This window comes from Passer montanus, unplaced genomic scaffold (genome assembly GCF_014805655.1).
Source record: "Passer montanus isolate IOZ18808 unplaced genomic scaffold, ASM1480565v1 scaffold20, whole genome shotgun sequence".
Lineage (NCBI taxonomy): Eukaryota > Metazoa > Chordata > Aves > Passeriformes > Passeridae > Passer > Passer montanus.
Genome location: NW_024366592.1, coordinates 3,347,379 through 3,373,919, shown reverse-complemented (window position 1 = coordinate 3,373,919; position 26,541 = coordinate 3,347,379). Strand labels below are relative to the sequence as shown.

Sequence of the window (26,541 nt, the reverse complement as noted above, 5' to 3'; positions counted from 1 at the left end):
ATAATTATTTAACAAGAAGTTAATCCTATTAATTCTTCTATTAATTCTAACCCCATTCTCAAATATACAGAGCTGATCAATTAACCCATTTCTGACACCTGCTGGTTCCAGGGCTGCCCAGTAAACCAGAACTGGAGTTCTTGTGGTGACTTAAGAGGCTTTAGTAGATGCTCAATACTTTCAGTTGTTTGTCAGATTGGACAGATCCTACAGGGACCAAACCTGCACTTCAGTAAGATTAAACAGCTTTTTTTTTTTTCCTTTTATTTATTTTTTTTTCTTCCCAAACAGTTCTCTGTCTAATGATTCTGCCTTTTCTTCAGTGTATCTTCTCATTGCTATCTTTCAGTCCAACCTTTTGGGCAAAAAGCACATAACCTTTTTCTTTAACACCACGGATAACATCCTCTTGAATATTTCCCAGTGAGTTCTGCAGAATTTAAATAATACCCTTATTTCCTCAGGATATTTTAATAGGCTGAATTCCTTAGAAACCTTAAATACCTTAGAATCCACTGTCATATCCTGCATAATCACAGAACTAAGCCTATAAAAATGAGGTGAGAAGCAGTAGTGTTTAACAGACTTATCACTATATGAGCATATTTTAGACCAAATTCCTCAGCCAAATGAGCATCAGTACACACAAGAATGACATTGACCTGACTTGGTATCATTGCTGTGACTTGATAACAAGGCTAGTAGGTTGCTGTCAAACACATGGAAAAAAAGCACATGGAAAAGAAGCCTGTGATGATTCCAGAGGCATCTGTAACTATTGGAGCTCAGAATTTAAAGCCATTTTGGCAGGTGGGGAGCACAGCCTTGCTGATGAGTAAGTTGGGAGCACTAGCATGGCATTTTAAGCAACTGTGAGGTAGGTAAAGAAGGTATCAGATGCTATTATCAAGAAACAGCAAAAAGCAGCATGAAAGAAATCCCACCATGCTCTGTAGTGGGAGAACCAGAGAACATCTGGCAATTCCTGTGCCTTGCCTCCATCCTTTAGTCAGGTGTCAGGTGTACTGTTCAAAGCTCTGCTGCTACAAAAGATTGCTAAGATCAAGTCAAAGAAAGGCTCAGCAGCACTGGAACAAAACTAGACACACATGATCCATATGGATCAAAAAGAGCAACATAAATCACTGAGGGGGTTTTAGCAAGTTTGGTGGAGTCAGAGATATTTGAAGCAAACAACTGCTCTGTGTTGTGAGCTTCATAGTCCACCTGTACAATGTGGAGCTGGAAATGCTAAATGCTGGGAGAAGAACTGTGCAGCACAGAGTTAAACCCAGAGCTTGTGCTGCAGTACAAGCCCAGGCACAGTGGTTAAGGAGGAACCCATTTTGTCAGGCTTTGTTCTTACCCTTCAGCTGGTTTTCTCCCTGGCTGTCAGTGAGGACAGTTTTTTCTTACCAGAGGTCAAGAGAAGGCAAGTGTGTAAGAAGGGCATTAAAAAAAATAGCTCAGTGGTTTGGCATCTTAAAGCTCCATCAATTCAAAAAGGAAGGGGAAGGTGTGCACTTTATTTTGCATGTAATGTAACCTCCAAATGTATAACAATTTGGGAACAAGGAAATTCAAAATTAGTTACAGTCTTAAAAATTGAGTAAAATTCCTTAAAAATTTGAAAATTGATGCTCTTATTCTGCAGCTTCCAACACTTTAAAACACTCCTCACTGAATAAACACAGAATCCAAAGAAGAGAACAACATATTTCATAACTAATTTCACCACATCAGACTGTAAGTAATAAAACATACACTGACAAGAAAGTAGATGTCATAAACCAGTCAAAAAGCATGACTGCTCTGAAACATATTGACATTAAATAGAAAAATGGTTGTCATTGCCTTTATTTATCACACTCTTTAGAAATTTATATTACTAGCAATACAAGAAATCATACACATCCTGTTCAGAAGAGGTCAGGCATTCCTAGCACTCATGTCCCAGATGAGGGGGAAGTTTTCATGTTATTTTTTATGTCCTTGGCAATCCCATAAATGCAGAAAGATTAAAGTAAGAAGCAAATCTGCAAAAGATTCTAAAGGGAAAAGAGTCATAAAAGCTATTATTTAAACAACAGAATTTCCTCTCCTTTGTCTTGATTTCTGTGTGCTAATGCAGAAATGGAAGGTAACATCTTTTAGATTTATCACCCTCTTTTCATAAACTCTGAAGACAGCCTAATATTTTCCAGTTTTCCATTTGCAGTATTTTTAAGGTTATCTAATGAAAACCTCTTAAACATTTCAGAACATCTCAAATCATATTCTCTGATGCCAAGATTAGATACTGATTCAGTACTAAAAGATGGGAAAAATACCAGGTTTTGGAAGTGTTTGTCCACTATAATACATTAAATCTCTACTACAGAAAATACAAAGGCCCCAAGCTTCAACAGGAAGTATACACAATAAAAAAGGCTCCATTTCACCCTGGCTCAAACAGTTTGCTATCATCTTTCTGAGGATTTTATTAGTAGCTACATTTCAGAAAATATAAACATAAGAAATGTAAGGAGATAAAAAGTTAAGATATATGTACATTGCCAGACTCTTATGGAACACTTAGGAGCTCTATTATTGCATGACAGCACATAAGCAATACAGGAAACAGCAGCAGGAACCTGCAGGCTCTGTAACAATTTGCAGCTTATATATGGATAGTTAAAATTATTAGATTTTTATTCCCCAAAGTAAAACGTTTTTGATTGCTCAATAATAGAGAACATTATTAGTCCATTAGTTACTTCTTTATTTAGAAGCCTCAGAAGACCAAAGCAGCACACGGGCTGAAATCATACTACATTTCAACCTTTTCATTTCCTTCCATTAGTGCCTGAAAGGAGCTAACAACCACAATTAAAAGCAGTAACTTCACTGGCAAAAGTCTCCTGAACAGAGTGCTTTGTACAAACCACAGAAACTCTCACGAGGTAAATACTTCACCCAGAAAGAGGGCACAGCTTGCAGGTGCTCCTCAATAGGCACAAGAGCTCTAAGGGTCAGAATGAAAGGTAATTTATACTTGCTCTGAGCCTCTACTATTCAACAAATAATCATATCCACATTCTCCTTCCAGAACTTGTTACTGACAGCATTAATTTCTTTTAAATTTTTAGCAAATTCTGTCAAAACTTTTTTTACCAGACACTTCTACACAAAATGAGAGAGCACACTGTGCAAAATCACTTTGAGTAGAACTATTCAAAACCCAAAACCAAACCTTTTGTGTTTCATAATGTAAAGTGGGAGCAAGTCTCACCTTGGTATACTCATCTTTGGCCTTGGTAAGCATCCTTAAGATATCCACTTCTTTGTTATTAGCAGAATTCATGATCATGGGGGACACCCCTGTTCCTGTGCCCTGCTGTGCTTTGAATTGTTCCTGCTGAGTTAGGCTGAAAGGTGGAGGATATATGAGAAAAAAGGTACAAATAAAATATAAAAACTTAACCACAATTACTGTAAAATACTTAATTGAAACTCAAATATTTGTCTTTCCCCATCTACATTAAGATGTGCAGTAAAAAAATCACTATTAAAAGATCTCTATAAAAATCATAATTCGACATAAGATTAATTTTCTCCAATCTTGAATACACTAGACCATAGAATAAAATTTCCATAACTGAGTCACAATTTCTATACCCAGAAGGAGCAGGGAATTTATAGTGTTATTCAGTTCTGCTGGTGGTGGAGGATGGCAAACACACACACAAATCAGGCATTAAGTACTAGCAAATGACCAATTTCCTGCCCCAGCTGTTTTATTATTATTGTAGAATGCTGAGAATTAAAACACACAGCCAATTGGCTGAGCAACAGGGTATTTTTTATCTATATGAAATACTGCTATTATAAACCACTACACATGGTTTACATTTGCATGAATCCTCTGAAAACTAGGTTTTATTGTAGTAAATTACCAGTTTGAGAGCACCTAATCACCACCAACCGAAACTTGAGCTAGTTAACTAAAATGAGCTGTCAAAAACCTGGGTTTCCTAGGGTTCATTGTTTATTTCTGTAAATTCATCCCCATCAATTATTTCTTGGGTCACAGCTGACTCATTTTAGAGCTGTAGGATATACAGAAAACCAACAAACCCCACTGAACAAAACTCCACCACTGTCACAGTCTGCTTTTCACACTGTTTTGTCACTGCAAAATGAAAAGCAGCAGGTATTACTTCAAAAAAAGGATATATGGAGGGAAGATGACTACCTTCCCATCCAGTATTTTATCACAAATCCTGTCTGGTGTGTCTAACCCTGTATACCACAGGCACCTGGAATCACTGCCTGATCCTAGCCAGCCCCTTTACTATATCCTCCACATTAGAGCTCTAAAAAATGTAGATTGCATACGTTGATAAAATCTGTATGACTTCAGCTCCCTCATTCTCCAAGCAAACATGAAAACCTGCTGGACACAGTCCTTAAAAAAAGGGTCCCTGCAAACAGTGCAGAAAAATGAGCTCTGTCCATCCTGGACACGAGAAGAGTGATACTGAAAAAAGCTACCCATATGACATCCTCAGGTTAAAATACAGCTGAAAACACAGTTCTGGGTGAAATCTTCACCTCTGGCTGGACTGCAAAATTAAAGTTTAACTTTCAAAAAACCACATTTTTATGTGCATGAAAGCAATGACTTAAAAGCTAATTGAAGTCTTGCTTTAAATGCCAAAAACAAAGTGAATTTTGTATCTATTGCAAAGAAATCAGGAAGCAGGAATTCAGCCATGATGTACAAACAGGACAAAATCACAGAAATTGTATTAGTACAGCATGCCCTCATGATATCCTGCACTTACCTTGATAAGAGGAAAAAAAAAAAAGGTAACAAAATTAAAAAATAAAATCTTCCCAAATTGAAAAATATATTAAACCCCCAAATAATAAAATTCTTCAAAATAGGTCTCTGAGTCATCAGGAAATAAATCATATCAACTGGTACACTCTGATGTAGCTGGAGAGCTGCACTACAAATTAGGAAAAATTACTGCAATACAGTGACTTATTTATGATTTTATGAAATGCAGGCTTGACACTTGCAAGAAAGTTTGTAAATTTAAAGTAGAAAGGTATAATAATCGTAAAACATAAAATGTGCATGTCTGTACCAAAAAACACACATTAAAAAGCACAGTAGTTGTGTTTACCCATCACTTACTTTTTCATGAGCTCTGCAATTCTTTGGCATTCTTCCTTATCATAAAACCAAATCCCATATATGGACACTGTAAATGCACATCAAACACAAACTATGAGCATCCTCTCAAACAGCACTTCTTCCTGGTAGATATTTAAACATGACCTGTAAATTAATCTTAAAATTTATTTTCATCTTATGTTTTCCCCATCTAGAAACACAAAATGACACCTCAGATCCTATAAAATCAAAAAAGATCAAAGGCACATCTCCAAGCATTTAAATTACAAGCTCTTAAATATTCAATTAAGGCAAACGTATTTGATCCTTTTCTTCAGAACACTAAACCAGTGGGGTTTTTCCTTTGAAATCTTTTTCTCTGTCCTTTATTTCAGTTGTCATATCCATTTGAACTCCACTACCAGCATGCTGCAGGGAGCACTGCACACATATGGAAGTAGGAAAATCTGTTTAGTTTTCAAAGAATGTTCAGGTCTATCTTATAGAGCTGGTGGAGTAGGATGAACAGCTCTACCTCCCTGGAGGTTTGCTATAATTCTGCCTGCTGTTTTCTGCAGGAGATCCTGGGTTTCCTCCTCCTTCCCTCCCTACCCTACTGGAGGCAAGAGCTGTCTCTTAACCTTACCAGGAATTGGCAGCTCCTACCACGTCTTCCAACACAGTGGTGGCTACATTTCATTTGAAAATGGATTTCATTTGACATGGGTTGAGCACCTGTTCAAAAACAATTGCAACACTGACCCTGATGATGTAATAATTCCTACTCTTAGGAGGGTCCAAAAGCAATAACTCCTTCAATTCCACAGAGCCAAACCTGTGGCATATGAAGTGTACCTTGGCTTTGTTAATGTTTAGAAAGAAAATGAATGTACAGCTGCTCGCAAGACACGAGTATATTATTTTCTCCATTCCCCCCCAAGTTTAAAGCTGTGTGTTGTCTTTTATAGAACTAAAAATGGTCCCAACTGTTTAATACACAGCACATTGGCAAAAAGTCTAAAATATCTCATAAATCAGACATCCTGTAGCCATACAAAAATTAACTTTTAAAATATGTACTGTCCTTTGTATGATTATTGAAAAGTGTGATGATTTCTATTATTCACCTAAAAAAGGCAAGTAACATAACATGCACCAGTGGTTCTACAAATGTGCAATGTAAGAGCTGGACTGCACAAGTAATCTCAGGTTTTTTAACAGAAATATTACAATATGCATTTCAAATCCACATTAGTATTATAGCATATTCCCAAGGGTGTTCAATAATAAACTGTGGACCTACAGAAAAGTGTGTGAACAACTCACAAGGTTCCAGAACACCGACCTGTTATGCAAAATTCCACATCCTCCTGATGAAACACATTTAAAATTTTGTCCAAATCACAAGTAACTGCATATTCTTCAATGCAACAGCACAGCAAGCAGACTGAGAATCCCAGACAAACCAAATTTGTTATAATCAAGATTCTTATTCTTTATAAAAGAATCTCCAATGGAGAAGAGCATTGATGAAATTTTGGCCATCTGCTCCATCTTCCCAAATTTCTTTTATGTCTACCACAGCTGGTGGCACCATCAATTATGCAGCACAGGTTGGACAGCTTCACCTTTGGCCAAGAGAACAGACATGTCACAGACTATTGATGAATATCTAATAAATCTGAAAGCTGACAGTCCCCTGGAAATGCCAAACTGCTTCTGGCCATTAGAAGCTGCAAGACTCAAACTGGCTTGCTTCTGCTGTTGATTTACCTCAACTCAGTGACAACACAAGTAAACTGATAACCAGAATAATGACACATTTCAGATTTTACAGAACTGCAACTAATATTTTGAAATACAAGTGCAACAAATACAAATCTATTTGGGTCACAGAACGAGAACATTGAGTCTGTGCCACCAAAACTAACCGCACCACCTCCCAACAACATATCCCACCCTAACTCCAGTTTTAAGTTAGGATACTGCAGATCCAGAGCCTTTAGCCTAGAGTTTAGCTGAACTTCAAACCCACCCACATTTACCTTCTCCCCTTGGTTAAATGCTATTTCCAACCCAAATTAGGAAGCACAGTTGAAAGCAAGCTAAGACCAAAGCTCAACATCCTCTGAGCTTAGAGCTCACTCTAATCAGTGAAGTGGTGAAATCTTTCAGAAGTGGACAGTCCTACTGTTCCTCCTTCCACACTCCTCCCATCTGTCCAGAGGAGATGAACACTTGAAATCCACTGAGAAACAATCCCTGAGCTTGTGACAGCACAACACACCCTGAACTCTTTATGTATGTGAGAGTGAGGGGCCAGTGAGAGCACAGCAACTTGTGGAAATCTGAGATACCTGAAGTAACCATGGCATAAATTCACACTACAGTACTATATTCTCTTATATTCTGTATTTAAGAGAAAAAAAGTGTAGATAGTATTAGTAAGAATGAGTATTGATGGCCTCCGTCTTGATTAATGATGAAGACAAAATAAAAAGAAGAATTCTTATGTGTGTGGCAACACATAAAACCCCACAACCAGAATGAGAACCTAAACTGATAACCTGTAACTGTCTGAGAACCTGGCACACTCACAGACACACAATACAATTTCACTGCAAGCTTTCTACCAGCATGAAAACACTGCCTGCTTTATCAGGATTAAATATAAACAGATTACTTTTATCTGCCTTCCCACTCTGTCAGACTGTTTGACAAAATAGAATTCCACATCTAAGTATCATGTGTAGAGTGGTAATTTCATGTTCATGCTAAAAATGAATCACCAAACATCAGAGACACAAAGCAAATTTTTCTACTGCCAAACAGAAGAGGAAATATTAAGGCACTTGAGGCTCAGCCTCGACCATAATGTTATGTAAGAAGAGATTACTGTAAAAAACAGGAAAAAATAAAACCAAAGTCAAGTAATGAATTGATGACATTAAAAGAAAAAAAACCTGCCAAAATTACAATGTTGTTAACAAGATTACACAATACTATCACATAATGCAGCTATGAAATGAAGAAGATCCAATTAACATTGAAAGCTAAATAAATTACTTAAATAAACTGACTGAAATTATTAATTGTTAAGGGTATCAGTCTTTAGAATTTTTAGAATTTCTAAAAGGCAGGCCACTCATAAATCAAAACTGAAACATTTTACCCAAATCTGTGAAGCTCCTTTAAGAGCTCAGCGACTGAATTTCAGGAAGGACACTATTTAAGTTTGAAATCACGACTTCAGAGCCAATTCGAAAGCTTCCGCCTTACAATTTTCATTTTTTTGGCTACGGATTTCTCCTGTCCTCACAAACACTAGAACACTTGATACTATTTATAAGCAGAAGCTGACAGCTGCTATCTTCCAGAATTATAGATAACAATTTCTAACCTCTCAATATTTGAAACATTAATTTAGTTATTACGATAATACAGAATTTCTTATCAGCTTCAATCATTCGTGTTAAGTATTCTATTAAAAAGAAAGCCATTTTCTGGAATTATTTTTTTTCCTCTTCATTATCCTAGTGATTAGATTTTTGTCTTCTGGATAGACATTTCCATTATGAAAGCTTTTGTTTCAGTGTACCTGCAACACGTGATTTTTAAGCTGTTCCTCCACAGACTGCATAAATTCTTTAAGCCTGGTAAAAATGGATACAGAAATAACTACTGACTAGAGATTCCCCTGTACCTGGGGATGTTTTATACTTGCTGGTATTAAAAATAAATTAATAAACCCCAAGTGTGAAATTTTTTTGTGTTTTAGTCTTGATTCCATGCTTCCTAAGGTATTTTGCTCTATGTACAGTCTAGACTCTTGCTCCTGAATATGCAAATCCACACTTGGCTATGTTAAAAAGAAGTTTCTGTATCCATGTCTTGCAAGGCAGGCAGACACCTTTACGTTGCTATGTTTAGGACTGCAACAAGGGAAAAATAGAGAAAAACCTGAGCACAGACAGCTGCACACTATCCTGGAAAGCTGAATTCCATCCCAGAGATGTTATGCAATGATACACAAGCTGTGAAATGTTATCTGAAGTGGCTGCACTGGCTGTGTGTGCTTCATTTCCTGGTGGTTGAGTCAAGATCCTAGACCTGGGTGCAAGACTCGAGTGTGTGGCCTGCAAAAACAGCAATCATCCCAATCCAAGTCTGTAAGAAGTATTTTTGAACATATGAATAATAAATACATTGGAAAAATTTGGTTTGAGTAATTAAAGTCAGACACTCCATGCTAATTTTAACTACTCTGCCCTAGGATCCCAATTTGTGAAATGGGAAGAATAATATTTATCATCTGAGCAAGGTAAAACAGTTCTCTTTGTTCATGAGTTACCAGCTTTTATAGTGATGATTATTGGAGAAAACAACATGAAAACCCAATAATTCTGACTCCAGTGCAGAACTCCAGTGGCATATAACAAAGGCCATGCATGAGTAATGAGGAAAAAACCAGAATACTGAGGAGCCTCTCGATGTGAGCACCACTCCAACTGTTTGATAGCTGAAACAAAGTCCTTATTGCAAAAGAAGAAAACCACACCATATAAAAGTCCATAAACAGAGAGATTGCACAACCAGCCTTAACTCTGGTATTTCCTAGTTTAGGAGTCTTAAAGTTCTTTTAGCTCTAAGCAGGCTTTAAATTCTTTCAAACACAAAATTTTGCTCTTTAGATACTTAAACCCAAAACACTAGAAAAAGATTTCAATTGTATCCTGTTATAACATATTGAGAGAAATGTGGCTCATCAACAGGACTGGAATTTTTAGGCCTTTTGCTTCTCAACATGGTGCAAAGCTGCACAATACAAAATATGTATTAGTTGTATGCATTTGTTTCTAAATAATGGAAATTTCTTTCTGGCTATATCCTGGTATTTCTGGAAGATTTTAAAGAGAAGTCAAAATTTTAATGATTCCTCAGGCATAAAAAAGTCAATAAATTGAAGCAAGGTAAGAGTTTTTCAAACAACAAAAATGTGTATTTTGCTATGAGCTTAACCTGACTTCCTAAAAAGCTCTGAAAAGGCTCTACCTGTTAAATGATCAGACACTTGTTCTTTAATTTAAAGGTTGATAAAGCTCCTGATCCACTTATTTGGAGAACTGTTAAAAAAGGGAAAAGGATGACTTGGTATTTCCATTATCTCAAATGTTTAAAATATTATACATGAACAAGAAAGCTACAAAAAAATCCCCTAAAAAACAACCAAACCAGTTGTTAAAGGAGAAAGAATCCTACTCAGAGACATGTCAATGCAAAGCAATAATTACACATGGCCATTTTTCAGCTTAACCAGTGAAATTCAACTGAGGGAACTGTTAAAATAATTTCATTAAAAAAATAACCACAAAATATGCAACAGCAAAACCCCCCCAAAAATGAAAAAGCCCCTCCAGACCCCTTCCCCCAAAAGCAAATGGTTTGAGAGTGGGCAGTGATTGGCAACATGACTGAAGTCAAGAAGAAGTTCGTCACCACCATCTGTTTAATTGTTCTTGGAACTATGCCTTAAAAATCAAGACAAATTTTTTGTTAATAAAATGGACCCTGAAATATTCCTACCATCATCTATCAGTTGTGAAAGTTGGGGGACCAATTTGCAGACTTCCAGACAGAGCCAGTAAATATTTCTGGTTTCATGAGGCAAAAAAAGGACAGCACAGACATGGTGGATGGTTTAATAAATCATGTCTGTGACTCTGCTGTGAGACACTGACTTCAGGCAGATTTTTCATCCAAATTTATCAGAAATTTTTATGAAGAAAAATCAACTGTGTAGCTGTCAAACAAAATAGGGTCACTGGAAAGCCCCCTAAATGGCCTCAAAGCTGAAGTTCTGTTAGTACTGCAGGAAAATTTAAAGCTCATTGATGCACTTATTTCCATAAAGCTCAGCAGATGTAAGAGTCCATCAGCAGGTTCTTTACTTTTTTTGGAAAAGAGCCCAAATGCAAACTATATTTGCAAGATTTCCCTTAAACATGCCTTCTGTTGATGCTACAAGAAATTTTTAGTCCTGCCACAGGAATAGCATCTATGTTATGATCCATCTGGCTTAGATAATATATTTTTTTCCCCCCACACCACTGGTTTTCCAGTCACACCTCTTGCCATTGCCTCATCCATCAGTTCCAATTAATTTTTAAATCATGATGGTATGTGACACTGAAATTAAGGCAGGAAGGCTGTAGACGCCAGGCTATCAATTTCTTAAATAACAAGTTGTTCTTAAATATTTTTTCTTATAAATAGGCTCTCTTAAATAACAAATGGTTCCCGTTACTATTTCACAATAGACTTCCAAAATGTCCCCGTCAGACGAGAGTTCCATAAGCTTTTTAGCTACATCCAAATATCCTCATTCAGCACAAGCAGGGTTCCTGTGAAATAAAAATCCATCAGAGAAAGGCTTACTGGAAAAAAACTGCAACTCCTCAACACCTGGAAGGATTATTTTTTAGCTTACCTGTGCTCTATATTCTCTGCTCACTTTCTAAAGCAAACAATAAAACATGTCTTCAACACACCAAAATGAAGGCAGGCCCTGATCTACACCTGAGCAGAACACAACAATGCCTCACACAAATCTAAGTTAAATATAAATCCATACCTTCCATCAGCAGAAAGGTTTATATTAAAAGGAGACTGTCAAAAGTGGAAGAGGTTAAACTAGAAACCTTTTCTTGATTCTGTGCACTTCACTCCTACCTAGTAACAAAAAGCAGAGAGAACACTGCTCAATCAAGAAGGGGACAACACATCTCTTCCAACCTGGAGATAACAAAAAAATTGCTTTTATTGGAAAGAACAGAAAGGAGAGCTGCCTTCAGTGTCTCAATTTCTAGCCTTTTTCTTTCCACTATGTTAAGAAAAACAGCAGCTTCCGTGTGTTCCTTGTGGAGTATCTGGGCTTCCAGTCCCACGGGGAAGAGCTGCTCTGCTGCCTGTGACACACACAGCTGCTAGAGGACTCACCAGGATCCTCACAGCAAGGTTTTCATTTATAATTTAGTCCAATCTAAGAATATGCTCCCAATTATTTTTAAAGTGCATCTCTGAGGCACCTGCCAAAGGTACTCCTCTAATTCCAAAGTTATAGTTAAGTTCAAGGTCAAATTTGCTTTCCAAACTCTGACAATGCCATTTTCCAGTATATTGCAAGAGAAGACAAAAAAGAGGAGACTATTTTAACCTCAAATAGGTGTTCAATAGATGTCATTTTTTCCTGAAACCTGAATTTTTACTATAATCAGTATGATGAGCTGTCACTCCAAATGGATTAACTCCCACAAAATAATGAACAACTTCAGAAAGGGCTTCATGAAGAAAATAAGCAACCTTAACTATACATGATGTTTCTAATTCTGACTGTTGTGATCTCATCTCTTATTTCTCCACTGCATACCTTCAGATCCTAAGTAATGGAAATACATTTGCAGATCTGGACTGAGTTCTTAGCCTGCAACAATAAAAGGCTGAGTTACTTGTATATCTCCTTGTTCTTGTAACAAGAAACACATAAGACATACCCTAAAATCAACACATAAGAAATACCCTAAAATCAAGAGAATTTAAACCCCCCATTTTTGTATTTTTCCATTTGTATACTCCCTACACAACATCATTTTGGATAGGCAATTGTTTCATTTTTCCTACACGATCTCTAGTTCTAAAATGGTCAGAAAAATAATTTTAAAAAATCCACATAGAAATAGGCAAAAGTCAACTACTCCTGCTAAGATCTCAAACACTTAGTTGATATTTACAGTGTACCTTATGCACTCCCTTTTATTGCTTTGCCACAGCCTAACAGGTTACAGCCCACTCATTAAAGAGTTCTCTACTCTTCTGTAGCCATTCCTTCTCTTGCAGTCAGTGTTACACTGCCTTCAGTAACATCTGCTTGTCTGGGGAGCCTCAGACAGAAACTTTGCAGTACAATTTTTAGCAATATAATACAATTTCACAGGCACAGAAAGGATGTTCACTGTTCTCACAGAATGACAGGGTAGGTTCACACTGTGTTCACAAGCTAAATTTCACCCTGAACCCTTTAGCATTCACATATGGTCACTGCATTTCTACCTGCTTGAATGCTGAAGGATCATTAAAGTATTAATATTACTGTTTCACCTGCATTTTTCTTGTGAAATTGCAATTTAGTAATTTCTTTCATGAAGATACAAATACACCCCTTTCAAGTACCTTGTGGCTTTTTTCCTTTCATTACTATATTAACATATTTTTATCTAATTTAAAATTTTCTTTGAACAATTGAAGTTAGTGGTCAGAAGTTTACTGACTTTCCTATAATCTTGCACACAAGACTTTCTGTGTGCAAGAATACAGAATGTTCTGTGTATATGAACAAAGAGAGAAACAATGCACCCCTGAGATTAAGTTTGTCACCAAGAAAATGTAATTTAAGTAGCAAACAGTTTCTTATTTAACCTGTAATTAAACTGGGAAAAAACCCCAAAACCTCACATTTATCAAATTCATTTTATATTAGCAGCTAGATATTTCACAATAGCAGCACTGGGAGGTACCCTGCAACTCTGTATCCCTGATTATAGACTAGAGATACAGTCATATTTAAATAAAAATTTGGGATTTTTGCATGGGACTATTTTCATGGCAGCAACTGTATTGTTTCCACACAAAGTAAAAATGTGTATTTCATTTTGCTTCAGAAGTCAGCAGGGTTTTACTAGCTTATGCATAATCCCTTAGGAATAAAACTTAACAGTAATCATCAGCTGCTTCCTCAGTCTCTCCCCTCCTTCAGTTTTTAACTCTCAGTGCAAATTTGAACATCTACTTTCTTTTCTGTTGAAGAATGTTAGAAATACAAATTCACAGGAGAGAAACCAGAATAAAACCAACAGGTAACAATAAACAGAAGGCAGCAAAGTCGTGCAGGAAGACATAGCATACTCACAAAAAAAAATCTAATGTTATTTCACTCCTTTTTCTAATTATTATGAAATTTCATGAACTTGTTAATTGAGAGATGCTACACATGCCTGTATAGAGGATTTGTTGTTTAGGAAAGGATATTGAAATTTTACAGAAAAGCAGTTTGTTTGACAGAGCCAAAAGAATTGGTAAATCTCAAACAGAAAGTCCATATCCTGTCTAAGACAATGGGCAGCAGCAGATGATCCACAGGAAGAATCTTCTTAGTCCCTTTATTGCTGACATCCGACCTGAACCTACATTACTTTTTTTTTTTTTTTCCCTGGCTACAGAATCTCTCTGGTTGGTTAAATGCATGTAAATAATACCTCTGTTATGCAAAGGGATTATTAGAACAGGCTCTAAAAGTCCTGGGCATATGTATATCCAAAATAACAATGCCAACAGGAAAAACCCACCAGGGTATTTTCTGAGATTGATTTTGAGCAATGCACGATGAAGATTTTATACTGCATGAAAGGAGGCCCTGATGCAAACCCCACAACTGGGCTGCAGCCCCAGCCACTGAAGCAGAGCAGGCAGCAGGCATTAAGCCCAGTGCTGTTACTGGTTTGGAAAGCAGTGAAGACAAAAAAGCAACACTGCCTTTGCAGCCTGAGTGAAATTCCACCGGAGCACTTGCACCATGTTTCTGTATATAACACATTCCTTGTCCTTTAAAGGGTATGCTATCTTACACTTGGGAAGGGTTTCTTTCCTCTTCCCTCCTGTAATTGAAAAGTATTCTTTAGTGCCGATTTAAGGTTTGTTTTGACAAAGAGAGCACTGATGAGGCACTCAAGAGCTTGTATTAAATCAAAGTTAGACAGAAGTGAGCAGCTTGTATATGTGCTGTGGGATACACTTGCTCACATATTTATCTTCCATGTTTTGAGAGAAGGTTACAAATATTTTTATATATATACACACACATATAAAAGAGTGTGAGTAAGCAAGCTCACATTCCAAGAGAAGTTTTCTGGCTATGTCAGGAGTGTAGTCCACCCTCTGCTAAGCAAACCTATTTTTTTCAAGCACAAGAGGACATTATCAGAGGAGCCCGTGTGGATATACAGAAACCAGAGATCGTCATGGCTCGCTGAGGTGATGAGCTGATGGGTGGATGGCGCCCATTATCTTCACTCCTCAATCCAAGTTTTCCTGAAAAACGGACAGGGGGAGGAGGAGGCTCCAACTGAGCATAAGGCACAGAGGACAAGCAAAGGATTAGGAGTGAACAGCAAGAAAAGGAAGGAGAATTCAAGATATTGAAAGCGTTTCAAAGAGCTAGAAAATAGTTCCTAGATTAGAAGATACAACTGTCAGCAACTTAAAACAATATTCAGGTTTTAACTTCTGTACAAGGCTATTACATAACCCTGAAGCAAGGAAATTAACCAAAAGGAATGTGCCTTCACTATCTATAGAGAATACACTTAGCTTCAGCTGCTTCAACGCTCCTTGGAATTTTAAAATGTTTCAAGCCTTGGTTCGGCAAGCGTATCACCCCCTGCCCAGCCACCAGCCCGGGGAACCTGACGCCAAGTACAAGGGGAAGCTGGTGCATGAAACTCAGCTGAACTGCTTCTACATCAAACCTGGAGGTAAGACAGCATCACCCACTCGTGTGCACAGAAACTGTACTCAGAGCTGCTGTAAGTGCTGCCTTCCTGTTTAACTAGAGCAATCTGTGTAAGGCAGGAGACTACCCTAATACCTCACAGCAGTATTTGGTGATCATGGACTGGGAAGCCCTGGATGTGTGATCACAGCACCAGAGGATTTAGATAATTCTAGTAATTCTCAAATCTGGGGAGTTAAGTACATGGACGGCTTCTCTTGGTTATATATTGTATTTTGAGCATCTTATGAACATTGCTTTCCTGCTTCCACTGTGACATGATTAAAAAAAAGGAATGAAAGTATAAGGATAATGAAAGAAATTTATTTTTTTTATTGTAGACAAAGAGGCCAAGAAGGTTAAAACATAGGAAAGCTGAAAATACTAAATACATGTGTGCGTATGTGAAGGGATTAAGCCGCAAAGGCGGTTACACAAGGGATTTGTGAAAAGCAACCAGCTCTGGAATATCCTCGTTTGCAGGAGAAATACGTAGGCACTCATATACATATTTCCCCTGCTCCTGAAACACCTACCATTTTATTCTGTGTGAAGCAGAGGGTATGCAGGTAGTCACATGAAAATAACCCCTGCGAAAAAAATCATTATCTGCTGCAAGCCCAACTCTTGAGCATTACTGCATCATATGCCTATCTTATCTTTGCAAAGACGTCAGGAATGCCCAGCACTGGCACTGCACTCCCCACAGTAAACCTCCAGACAAGCTAATTTGTTGCTTATATGCTGACATCCATAAATGGGAAACAAAGACTGTGTCTAGCAGATATATGCAGCATTACTCTCCTGGCATCCCATGCAGAAACTCATCCCTAAGGTGGGATGTTTGATACGTGGCTGTAACTCTATTCCATACCCTTTTCCTACTGATTTGTTTGCCCAAGCTGAGATACAGCTGCAGCACACACAAAATAATTAGCAGCCATCTAAAAACTACACAGCTTTTTTGTCTTAGCTCCTTAGCCTGCTTCTTCTCACATGGCATACTCTGACTTCCAGATAGGGCTGAAACTGAAAACCTACATTAGCATTGCTGCACTTTTTCCCTTACTTTTTTTAAGCACCTTCAACACACAACAGAAAAACAACATTAGAGCAAAAACAGGGCTGCAGTCATCATGGTTATAGCTGCAAAAAGCCACTTGACAAACAAAAACCTGTTTGCTTTGCTCAGCCAGAGGCTTCTACAATTGGCCCAAAATCCTCAGGGTAGGAAGGGTGAGGAAGAAACAGCTAAAACATCCTGTTTAGAAAGTCTGAGTAGAAAAGATCTGTGCTGAGTTGAGCTCCGTGACGGGGACGTGGTGTTACACATCAGAAATTAAAACTTAGGGCCTTCAGAAGTGGTGTCTACAAATTCCACTGAAAAACATAAATTGTATTTCATTTAAAGGAAAATATGAATATTAAGGCAGCACTGGAAAAAACTAAATTTAGAAATACTTATTAGTACAAACAATTTTGCTTTAAAAACAACAAACAAAAATGAATTTTGTAGTTCCTCCTCATTTTTTTTTTTAATATGAATATAAAAACCTAAATTATAGATTTACTCTCCACAATACACAGAAAAAAACCCCCATACACCCTAAAGCTGAATTAATTAATAGCTGCTACTCCCAGAGTCACAATAATACTTTAGTATGGCTCTGCAGTTCACTTAGTCCAGTGTTCTGCTCAGGACAGTGGCAGCTTCAGCATGAGAGACACTTGGGGAAAGAAGAAATCATGATCATCTACAAGTTTCCATAAAAAACTATATTCTATGGCACTTTTTCAGTTGATTTATTTTTAATTGATTTTCATGTTCCCTTCCCTAGGTTAAAAATGCACTCCTCCTTCCATGGATTTAAGCAGAGTTTAGCCACAGGTTTCAAACCCTGTAGTTTGTGCACTCTGGAACAGGCAAGCCAAATAACCTGATTGCTAAACCATAATTACTGATGCTAAAATCCACTTTCCTTGAGACAGCACTGCTGCATGTCCATCTACCCCTGACAGCACTATTAATTTATGCCATCAAGTTATAATAATATTTTTATATCTCAGCAGGCAGGCATTAAAGATTTTCATGTAGCCTTGAAAATTAAAATGAGACAGAAAGCATGAAAACCTAACATATAAATGCACATATTTTATGGTTTTAGTGATAAAAATGTAAATTTGTATCTATAATAAACTGCCCCTTGGATATAGTATTTTCCTTGACATTCTGATGTAATTTTTACCATTTTCTAAGCACATTAAAATCATTGGTTAGTTGAAGTATAGACCACAAAGGCAGGAGATATATGGGAAATGTAGTAGAAAATTAGTAATGCCTTTATCTATATTTTTATTAACTGGTTTATGAACAGGTAATTTGAGTGTAGGTACAAGAAAATCAATAAACTGAGTGCCAGAGGCAAACTTGAATGGGAAAAAAAAATCATCACTATGAATCCAGTAAATAGAGGCAGTAAGAAGCTTCCTTGATTCTCTCAAGAAAATTTGCAGATTACAAACCATGAAACAATTGAGTTGGACAGAAACTTAAACAGGCTTCCAAAAAAAGTGCATGCAACATGACAAAGTTCATGCTGCATCCTTCATTTTCTGGGTTTAGAATTAATTCTTACAAAAACATTAATTATTTTCAGTGTGTGTGTTTCCTTTGGAAATTTAAAAAAGGAAAATAATGCCTATGCTCAAGAGTGTTAGTATTCCAACACTCTCAGCAAAACTGAGGTTTCACTTTAAGGCCAGGAACATCCAGGGAAGATAATCATGACCTCTGCTGTTGTTCTGTCTTGCTGGATACACAATGAATTTTTAAAATGCTGATCAAAGGAGAGAAACTGGAATGGAAAAGAGGAGAGATTTGTTTGTATCTCTGAGACAAAAGTGTCTCCAAGGACAGAATTTCAGGTAAACAACAAACATTTGTATTCTGAAAAATGGCACCAGTCAGTCCAGGCAGACTTTTCAAAAACAGCTTTACCCAGAACTGTTTAGCAAAAAACCAGGCTGAGAAGAATACATCCCTAAGAAGGGCAAGGCCCTTCTGCCAAAATTATTTAGCAGTTCTACAGCTTGAGTTTGCACTTTTGTTTCAAAATGGCAAACACTTTTCAAAGGGTTTTAAACTACAGAAATATTTTCTTAAACAAAACATGCAGGCTGTAGTAGGCCAGGGTCACTGCAGAGGTGGGACACTTGTAATCCATTTGTATTTTTATCAGGATGTATTTCCTTAGAAGGGTGAACTAAAGTGAGCCACAGTCAGTCTCTAAAGAAGATGAGTTGCTCTATTTGAGAGCACTCATGGATGCTGTAGCAATCTAAGAATGAAAAACAGTAGTTTGAGGAAAATATACACTGTTACCTTTTCCTAAACATTTTACAAGCACTAGCCCTCAAGCATATATTTGGTAACATTTTCATAAATAATTATGAACTATGGGGGAAGAAAAAAAAAAACCCCAACCCACAAACCACAGATAAACCCCACAAAATTCCTTTAGACAGCTGGCAAACTTCCCTCTCCCTCCCATCCCATTTACCAGATGTCTCTGCAGTGTAGAAATCTGGGAAAATAATACAAAATGTTCAGGGTTCTGACAGACATGGCAGCAGGTTAAAGTGAAAAGCTGAAACAAGCGTAAGGTTATGTACAGACCACGTGTGTCAGGACAGCTTTGCCAAAACCAGGCATGTCTGCTCTGCTTTGGTACCACCTGCTGAACCTCTAAAGAAGCCCAAATTCAGCAGACACCTTTCACCAGGAAGGCTGTACTCCATTTCAGGCTGAGAGGGTGACAGGAGCAAAGCCCTTGCTACAGTGTGGCACAAAGTGAAAAGTAACTCTTGTGTCCAAATAGGTGCAGAAACTGTCAGAGAGAAATACTGGTTGACGTGTCACACAATTTCTTTTTCCACTCAATATAGCAGAAAAGCACCCAATTAACCTGTATCAGATCACTGTCACAATTAGCATACTATTTTAAGGTAGGATCTTGTGTTCTTGGCAGCTAAAATGCTCAAGGTGAAGCCAGCTCTGAGATAAGCAACTTAATATTCCCCAAACTCCCTGTTGCCTATAAGCATCAAAAGCAGAATTCAGTGATGAAAAGGTAAATGAGTGAAATCAAGAAACAATTCCCTGACCCAGCACACAGACAAAAACACCTGGTACAGCAGAGAGTGGGGAATAGCTGTAATTATTATACAGCTGCTAAAGGGAGAAAATTAAGGTAATTTAATCAATAATTTACTGCTATGTATTTCTTCTGAACGATTTCGTACCAAGCAGCATCAAGGCTTAAGCAGCAAGCTCTGAATATTGGTTTTCCTAATAACTATCTCCAAAAACTAATGAATAAAGTAATCATTATGTAGTTAAGATTAATCAAATACATAACTCATGAAATTTTTAGATTTGTTAGACCACCTAAACAAAAGCAGAACTACTGTCTTGCTCTCAGAAAGCAAGCATTTAAAATTGCAGTTAACTACAGAAGTTTAAAGGTCACATTGAAAATTGCCTGTTTGAGCCATAAACCTTCTGTTCCTTGGTGGACAAGATTTCTGCTGGCATTAAAAACTGTAATTCGAGCTTCCCTCCTGGCTTTGAAATGAATAACCCCAGCTCTACCCTAACAGATTTCCCAAAAGAAAGTTTGCTGTGAAATAGTGGATCAGGGCAAACATTAACTGGCATGGATCCCAAATCTAGCCTGAAAAGTCCTGGAATGAGACTGTGCCTCCAACATGGTGTTCAGACAATAATTCAACTTAAGATGACCAGGATCATATAAAACAATAAAATAAATATGAAAAAAAGAAAGTAAAAATATTAATTATACCTTTTATATTTTAAGAATTTCTAAAATCTACATTTATTGTGTACAGTTTTGGAAATTTTTTTTCCTATTGTGATCATATATTGGATACAAATCAAGCTTTACAAAAGGATAGCTGTTATATCACAAAATGTTGTTGGGCTTGTGCAGTACACAAGTACCATCTTTTGCTGCCAAAATTATTTATTTTAGACTGTGTGATACAATCAGCCACAGATACTCAGCTGTACAAAATGAATTTTGAATATTGAAAGAAACAAAACAATGGGCAAGGGCAGCAATAAAAAATGCAGAGGAAATTGTTAGTTTTGTTAGATCTAATAAGGAGACATGTATGAAAAGCAGCCTAAGAAGTCACCAAGTCAAACAACATGTTAGAAAAAGATAATTTGTTTCCAGATACTGTTAAGTAGCTGCCAAACCATCCACTGTTCTGCAGAGTAAACAGCTGTTACTGAGTACTCCTTGTTAGTATGTGAAAGCAGGAGATAAAAATAATACGACAATGTAAGGGCCTAAACACCCCAGTTTTGTATGCAAACTTCATTTAAAAATAAGCCTCAAGCCTTAGTTTTGCAAACAGCTATAAAGGCAAGTTGTGTAAGAGCAAGAAAATATTAATGTAGAAAATTCAAGAGGATATTCAGAACTGTCTGGATGAGACCTTTGTGAAAACCCATACTTATTGTCGAGGAGATCCCTTTATTTCATGTTGCAAAGGCTTTGAAATACAAAATAAGGAAGAAAGGGCAAAAGGTGTATGTGCAACCAAGTGAAGAAATCACTACGTGAACTGTAGGGACCTAAAGAAACCTGGACAACTCAAATGAGTTGGTAAAAATTGTCTTCCAATTTGCTCTGGAAACAGATGTCTTCATGAAAATCTGAGAAAACAACAGCTTTTGTTTTGAAGTATCAAAACCTTCAGTTTTCTTGAAGAAATAATAATTAACCTTTGTAAGAATATTTTAGGAAGATAAACAGCTAGGGGTAATATAACCTTATACCAGAACTTGCCTCATACTGACAGAATTTATAGGGATTTTTTTAGTAAAAACAAATATGAATCTACTCTCAGACAACCAAACTCTCAATTCAATTAAGAGGTACAGATTTACCCGTGGTTAGGTCAAACAGCTAACCCTGGTAAAAATCAGATCCACAGACCCAGACATCCTGCTCAGAAGCACAGGCTGCTACTTATATTTGAGACTCTGCAAATCTAGAATTTTCATGTCTCTTAGTGAAAAAACAGCTTACATCCCCCAAACCCTCATTTTCCTCTTAGTAAAAAAAATAAACAAATTACAATTTATGTGCAGTAATCAGACTAAAAACTTATTTTCTGTCACCACAAAAATTACAAAAACTTCTAATTATTCATTATACCACTTATGTCAACAAAAATGAAAAATTAAGGTATCAGGTTTCAAAAGGTAGATATTGGTATATACATTCATAAACTCCTAATGAAGTTTCAAAATGAGATTAAAGATTACAGCTACATATGAAAAAGCCTTCAGAATCAGATGGAATAAAGAGATGTCACAGTACTTAAAATCCTAAAGTCTGGCCCAGTCTAGATTAGCCTGGAGATGTCTCCAAATCTTTTCAATTTCTGAATTCCAATTCTTTGTCAGCTTAGAAAATAGTCTCAAAAATAGCAGTTTCATTTAGGCTATTCAGAATGTTCTTTCTCTATTGCTTCTACCACATAGTGCGTGTGAACAACAGGATTCCCTCTTGATCCATTTCCCAATTCCAAATTAGTTCATGAAATAAGAAGGTCCAGCAGATTATCAAATTGGGCTACTTTGCAAACCACGGATTGCTTCTGCCTTTACTTCATCCAGAGGGAACACTGGAGCATCACAGTTCACACAAACCATTTCTGAAATGTGCTTTTTTATGCATCAAGGACAAAGCCCAGACCAGGTACTACAGCTCTGCTTCCAAGCACAGCTCCAAACGGGATTTACAACTGCTCCCTGCACATTGCAACAGTCTGTGTGCAGAGCTGCCTGCACAAATCAACTTCCTCGTGTCTTCCACCCATTTCTGAGCGTGCCTGACACTTGCTAATTCTTGTGCAAAGATAATCATGCAATATCAACAGAAAGCCCAAAGTAATAACTTGGTCTTTCAGCAGGGTTTAAATTAGACTCAGCATTATGTTGTCAGGAGTTACGCCTAATAGCTGAGAAGCAAGTGCCTTCCAACATGCTCTAAGAACAGTGTTCTGGAGCTGGAGCAGAACACTGGGCTTGGATTGGCTGCATTTGTCTATTTTTATGCAGAAAATCAAGACTACAAATATTACACTGAGGCTTCCTAGCAGTGACTGGGGTGTATTCAGAAAACACACACACACACACACACGTTCCCTGTCTGTCTCAGCCCATCACCTACAGGCAACCACAAACATCCACAATTTGTCAGTTAAATGAGGAGATTACTCCTAAGCACATCCTAATACTTTCTTTAGTGGCATTTTAGGGAACACTGAGTAATTCTTCTTTTTCAGCACATCAAAAAAGCAAAATTCACTCCTTCAGTTTCACCCCTTGAATGCTGCAGTCTAAGCACTTGGACTGCCTCAACCAAGAACAGACTGAGGAGAACCTGACTCCAGTACTTCACCCAACGTGTCACATACTTACACCTGGCATTTCTGTAGAGCAGAAAAGGGTCCTGGAGCTGGAAATCGAGGTCCTTGGTAATGGGTTCCGTTCGGTTTTCCATGCTCAGTCTGTTCATAATTGTGAAACCGTGCCTTGGAGAAGCTGATCTGAAAAGGAACCAGTAGAAATCCCATCAAGTTGAGGAAAAAGGAAACCACAAGAATTTCTTTGTCGGGTAGTGCTCCAAATTGATTATTTATTTTTTTCTAAGAGATGCTACAAAAATCTAATTTTGTTGCCAAGGAAATAACAATTGACTCTTGCAGTTTTGGTAATCCTTTTAATCATGGCAAAGGCCTACATTATGTATGAGAAATAAACAGGCCATCAGCATCACATGATCCAGTGCCACCATCTACCCTACAGCTCCTCACTGGACTAGAAAGCAGCAATGAAAACAAGTCAGAGCCAGGCAAGCTCTCAGCACTCAGGAGAACAACTAACAGATACTAACAGTCACCAAAGAGAGAATTTTCTATACCACCTAAAACGTAAGGATAAAAGTCACCACGTGAGAAACTGAAACAGGTTGCCCCAGAGCAGCTGTGAATCCTCCCCCATCCCTGAATAATCCCTGATAAATGATGAACCTAAAGCATGCTATGACTCCAAGTCATTCTGCTCATTCATGGAGATTAAACTTCAAGTCACTTAGATAAAACTGTTAAACCTGTCACAGTCCTGACAGCAGACACTCCTCTCAAACCAAGTTTGGCAATAAAGGAAAAGATGATGGCTAAACATTTGGGAAAAATGCCACCTCTGCTTAATTGCTGGTGTGTGGATCTCTCTATGAAACCAAAATACAGGAACCTGTATTACAGGATTGGAGTCAACCAAAAAAATAATCCTTGTTTGCAAGGGTCAGTTATTTCCCTTCAAACAAACAGTCCACTTTCACTGTTGTTGGAAGTCTGATTTTTTTGACTGTTCCTCTAATTCAACCAGAGTTGCTGCTAAAAGAAAGCATGAAAACCACCACAAATGTTGGATGAAATGTTCATGAAAAATGAACAGACACAAGTTCCCTAAGTAGGGGACACAGTATTTTGAAAGCTCTGCCATTCCCTTCCTTTCAGCAATACAATTATTTATTTCCCTCTTTTTTGTTCAGACAATTTTAAATTGAAAATTCTATTTAAACTATCACAGAAGACTTCTTGCAGTTTACCCATACTGACATTTAAATCACATTTGGAAGTCTTATCAAAATACAAGGCCACGTCTCCTTCAGAGGGTTTTCCTTCCCCCATTTGCTTCTGGCAGTTTCAGTTTCTTTTCACCCTTGAACAAAGGGGAGCATTTTATTTTACTGAGCCGTGCTCCATCCCAGCCAGCTTTCCCACAGGTTTCACCTGTACCTGCCAAAGTGTGCTCACCTTGTGTAAACAAACAGCGTTCCCTCCACATCTGTCTTCTCCTGAAGAAAAGGAACACGAAGAAAGTTGAAAACAGGGCAGTGTTTTGGTCAGCATCAGTGAGCCCCCTTTTCTCTGTTTTACCAGTGCCATCAGTTACACCTCTCTCACCCAAACCAGGAAAAAAATATTAAATTACTTATTATTAAATTATGAATTATTATTAACCAAATTTTTTAGGTTGGTGATGAGAGGCTGGAGCCAGCACAGGTCACCATGCAGCTGACCAAGGGTTTGAGGGAAGGCTGAAGGCACACCACCAGGTGAAGGCTTAATTCTAGGCTACAGCACACAGGCAAGAGGCAGAGAGAGGGGTTTTCAAAGGGCACCTGCCCTCTGGGGTGTTGTTTGGCACAGAAATGGGGCAAAACAACACGAAAAGCAGATTGGGCAGGTTCTTCAAACACAGGCCCTGAGTCTCACTGCTACAGCAAGCCAAGAACCACCTGCCAAGAGCCTAAATTCAATTCAATTCTATTGCCTAGGGTTTCCCCAAGGTAATTATGTTTGTCCATCTTACAACAGAGCTTTTGGCACTGGTAACTCCACCACTCTTTTACACACATGTGGGTTCCATTAGAGGTGCTGGAAGGGCAGAGGAGCACCTGAGGCCCAGAGCCCTGAGTTAAAACCCAGCCCTGGGTTAAACCCCAATCTTCCACGGCCTTGGGATAAAAACCAGACTTGGGTTAAACCCCAGCCTTGCATGGCCTTGGGTTAAAAACTGGCCTTGGGTTAAACCCCAGCCTTCCTTAGGCTTGGATTAAAAACCAGCCTTGGGTTAAACCCCAGTCTTCCATGGCCTTGGGTTGAAAACTGGCCTTGGGTTAAAAACCGGCCTTGGGTTAAACCCCAATCTTCCACGGCCTTAGAATAAAAACCAGCCTTGGGTTAAACCCAAGACTTCCATAGGCTTGGGTTAAAAACCAGCCTTGGGTTAAACCCCAATCTTCCATGGCCTTGGGTTAAAAAACAGCCTTGGGTTCAGCCTTGGGTTAAACTTAAAAACCAGCCTTGGGTTAAACCCCAATCTTCCATGGCCTTGGGTTAAAAACCAGCCCTGGGTTAAACCCAAGACTTCCATGGCCTTAGAATAAAACCAGCCTTGGGTTAAACCCAAGACTTCCATAGACTTGGGTTAAAAACCAGCCTTGGGTTAAACCCAAGCCTTCCATGGTCTTGGGATAAAAACTGGCCTTGGGTTAAAAACCAGCCTTGGGTTAAACCCCAATCTTCCATGGCCTTGGGGTAAAACCTAACCCTGGGTTAAACCCCAGCCATCCACGGCCTTGGGATAAAAACCAGATTTGGGTTAAACTCCAGCCTCCACAGCCCTGGGTTAAACCCCAGTCTTCCATGGCCTTGGGCTGAAGTCCATCCTCCTCAGCTCTAAGTTAAACCCCAGTCTCCCATGGTCTTGGGCTAAACCCCACCCTACACCAGCCCAGGTTGAACCCTTTTCTCGCACAGCCCCAGGATGAGCCCCAGCCTCCGCCGCACGTGGCGGAACTCCTCCATCCCGCAGCCTCCCGGACCTCCACTCCCGGGCACCCCGGGGCTCCTCATCGTGCCTGGGGTGGCTCTCCGTGGCACAGGGGCCATGGGCTATCGGTGACACCGTGTGACACACCGGTGACACACCGGTGACACCGCCGCGCCCCTCCCGCTCCCCCACCCTCACACCTCCGCGGGGAGGGGGCGGGGCGTGCCGAAAGGAGGCGGGGCTTGCCGCGGCGAGGCCCCGCCCCCCTCCCCACGCGCGGTGGGCGGGGCGCGGCGGGGGCGCGCGCGCGGACCCCCCGGCTGGGGGGGGGGGCGG

At 38.6% G+C, this 26,541-nt stretch overlaps 2 protein-coding genes across 3 annotated transcripts in view; one reads left to right on the top strand and one right to left on the bottom strand.

Annotated features, from left to right (window-relative positions):
• Positions 1 to 26,359, bottom strand: part of DCP1B (decapping mRNA 1B) — a 38,257-nt gene extending 11,898 nt beyond the window's left edge. Inside the window, exons 1-5 of one of the 2 annotated variants that reach the window (XM_039708371.1) lie at positions 26,258 to 26,359; positions 24,684 to 24,724; positions 23,284 to 23,411; positions 5,186 to 5,252; positions 3,272 to 3,407 (exon numbers count right to left, since the gene is read on the bottom strand). In XM_039708371.1, coding sequence (XP_039564305.1) covers positions 3,272 to 3,407; positions 5,186 to 5,252; positions 23,284 to 23,380 — 300 coding nt within the window. In that variant the 5' untranslated portion in view covers positions 23,381 to 23,411; positions 24,684 to 24,724; positions 26,258 to 26,359. Of the gene's footprint in view, positions 1 to 3,271; positions 3,408 to 5,185; positions 5,253 to 23,283; positions 23,412 to 24,683; positions 24,725 to 26,257 lie in introns of those variants that run through there. The other variant, XM_039708370.1, reaches the window with a different exon arrangement.
• The window catches only part of CACNA1C (calcium voltage-gated channel subunit alpha1 C), a 452,768-nt gene continuing 441,542 nt past the window's right edge, over positions 15,316 to 26,541 (top strand). Inside the window, exon 1 of the mRNA XM_039708368.1 lies at positions 15,316 to 15,747. Within this exon, the coding sequence (XP_039564302.1) occupies positions 15,618 to 15,747 (130 nt within the window). The 5' untranslated portion in view covers positions 15,316 to 15,617. The remainder of the gene's footprint in view (positions 15,748 to 26,541) is intronic.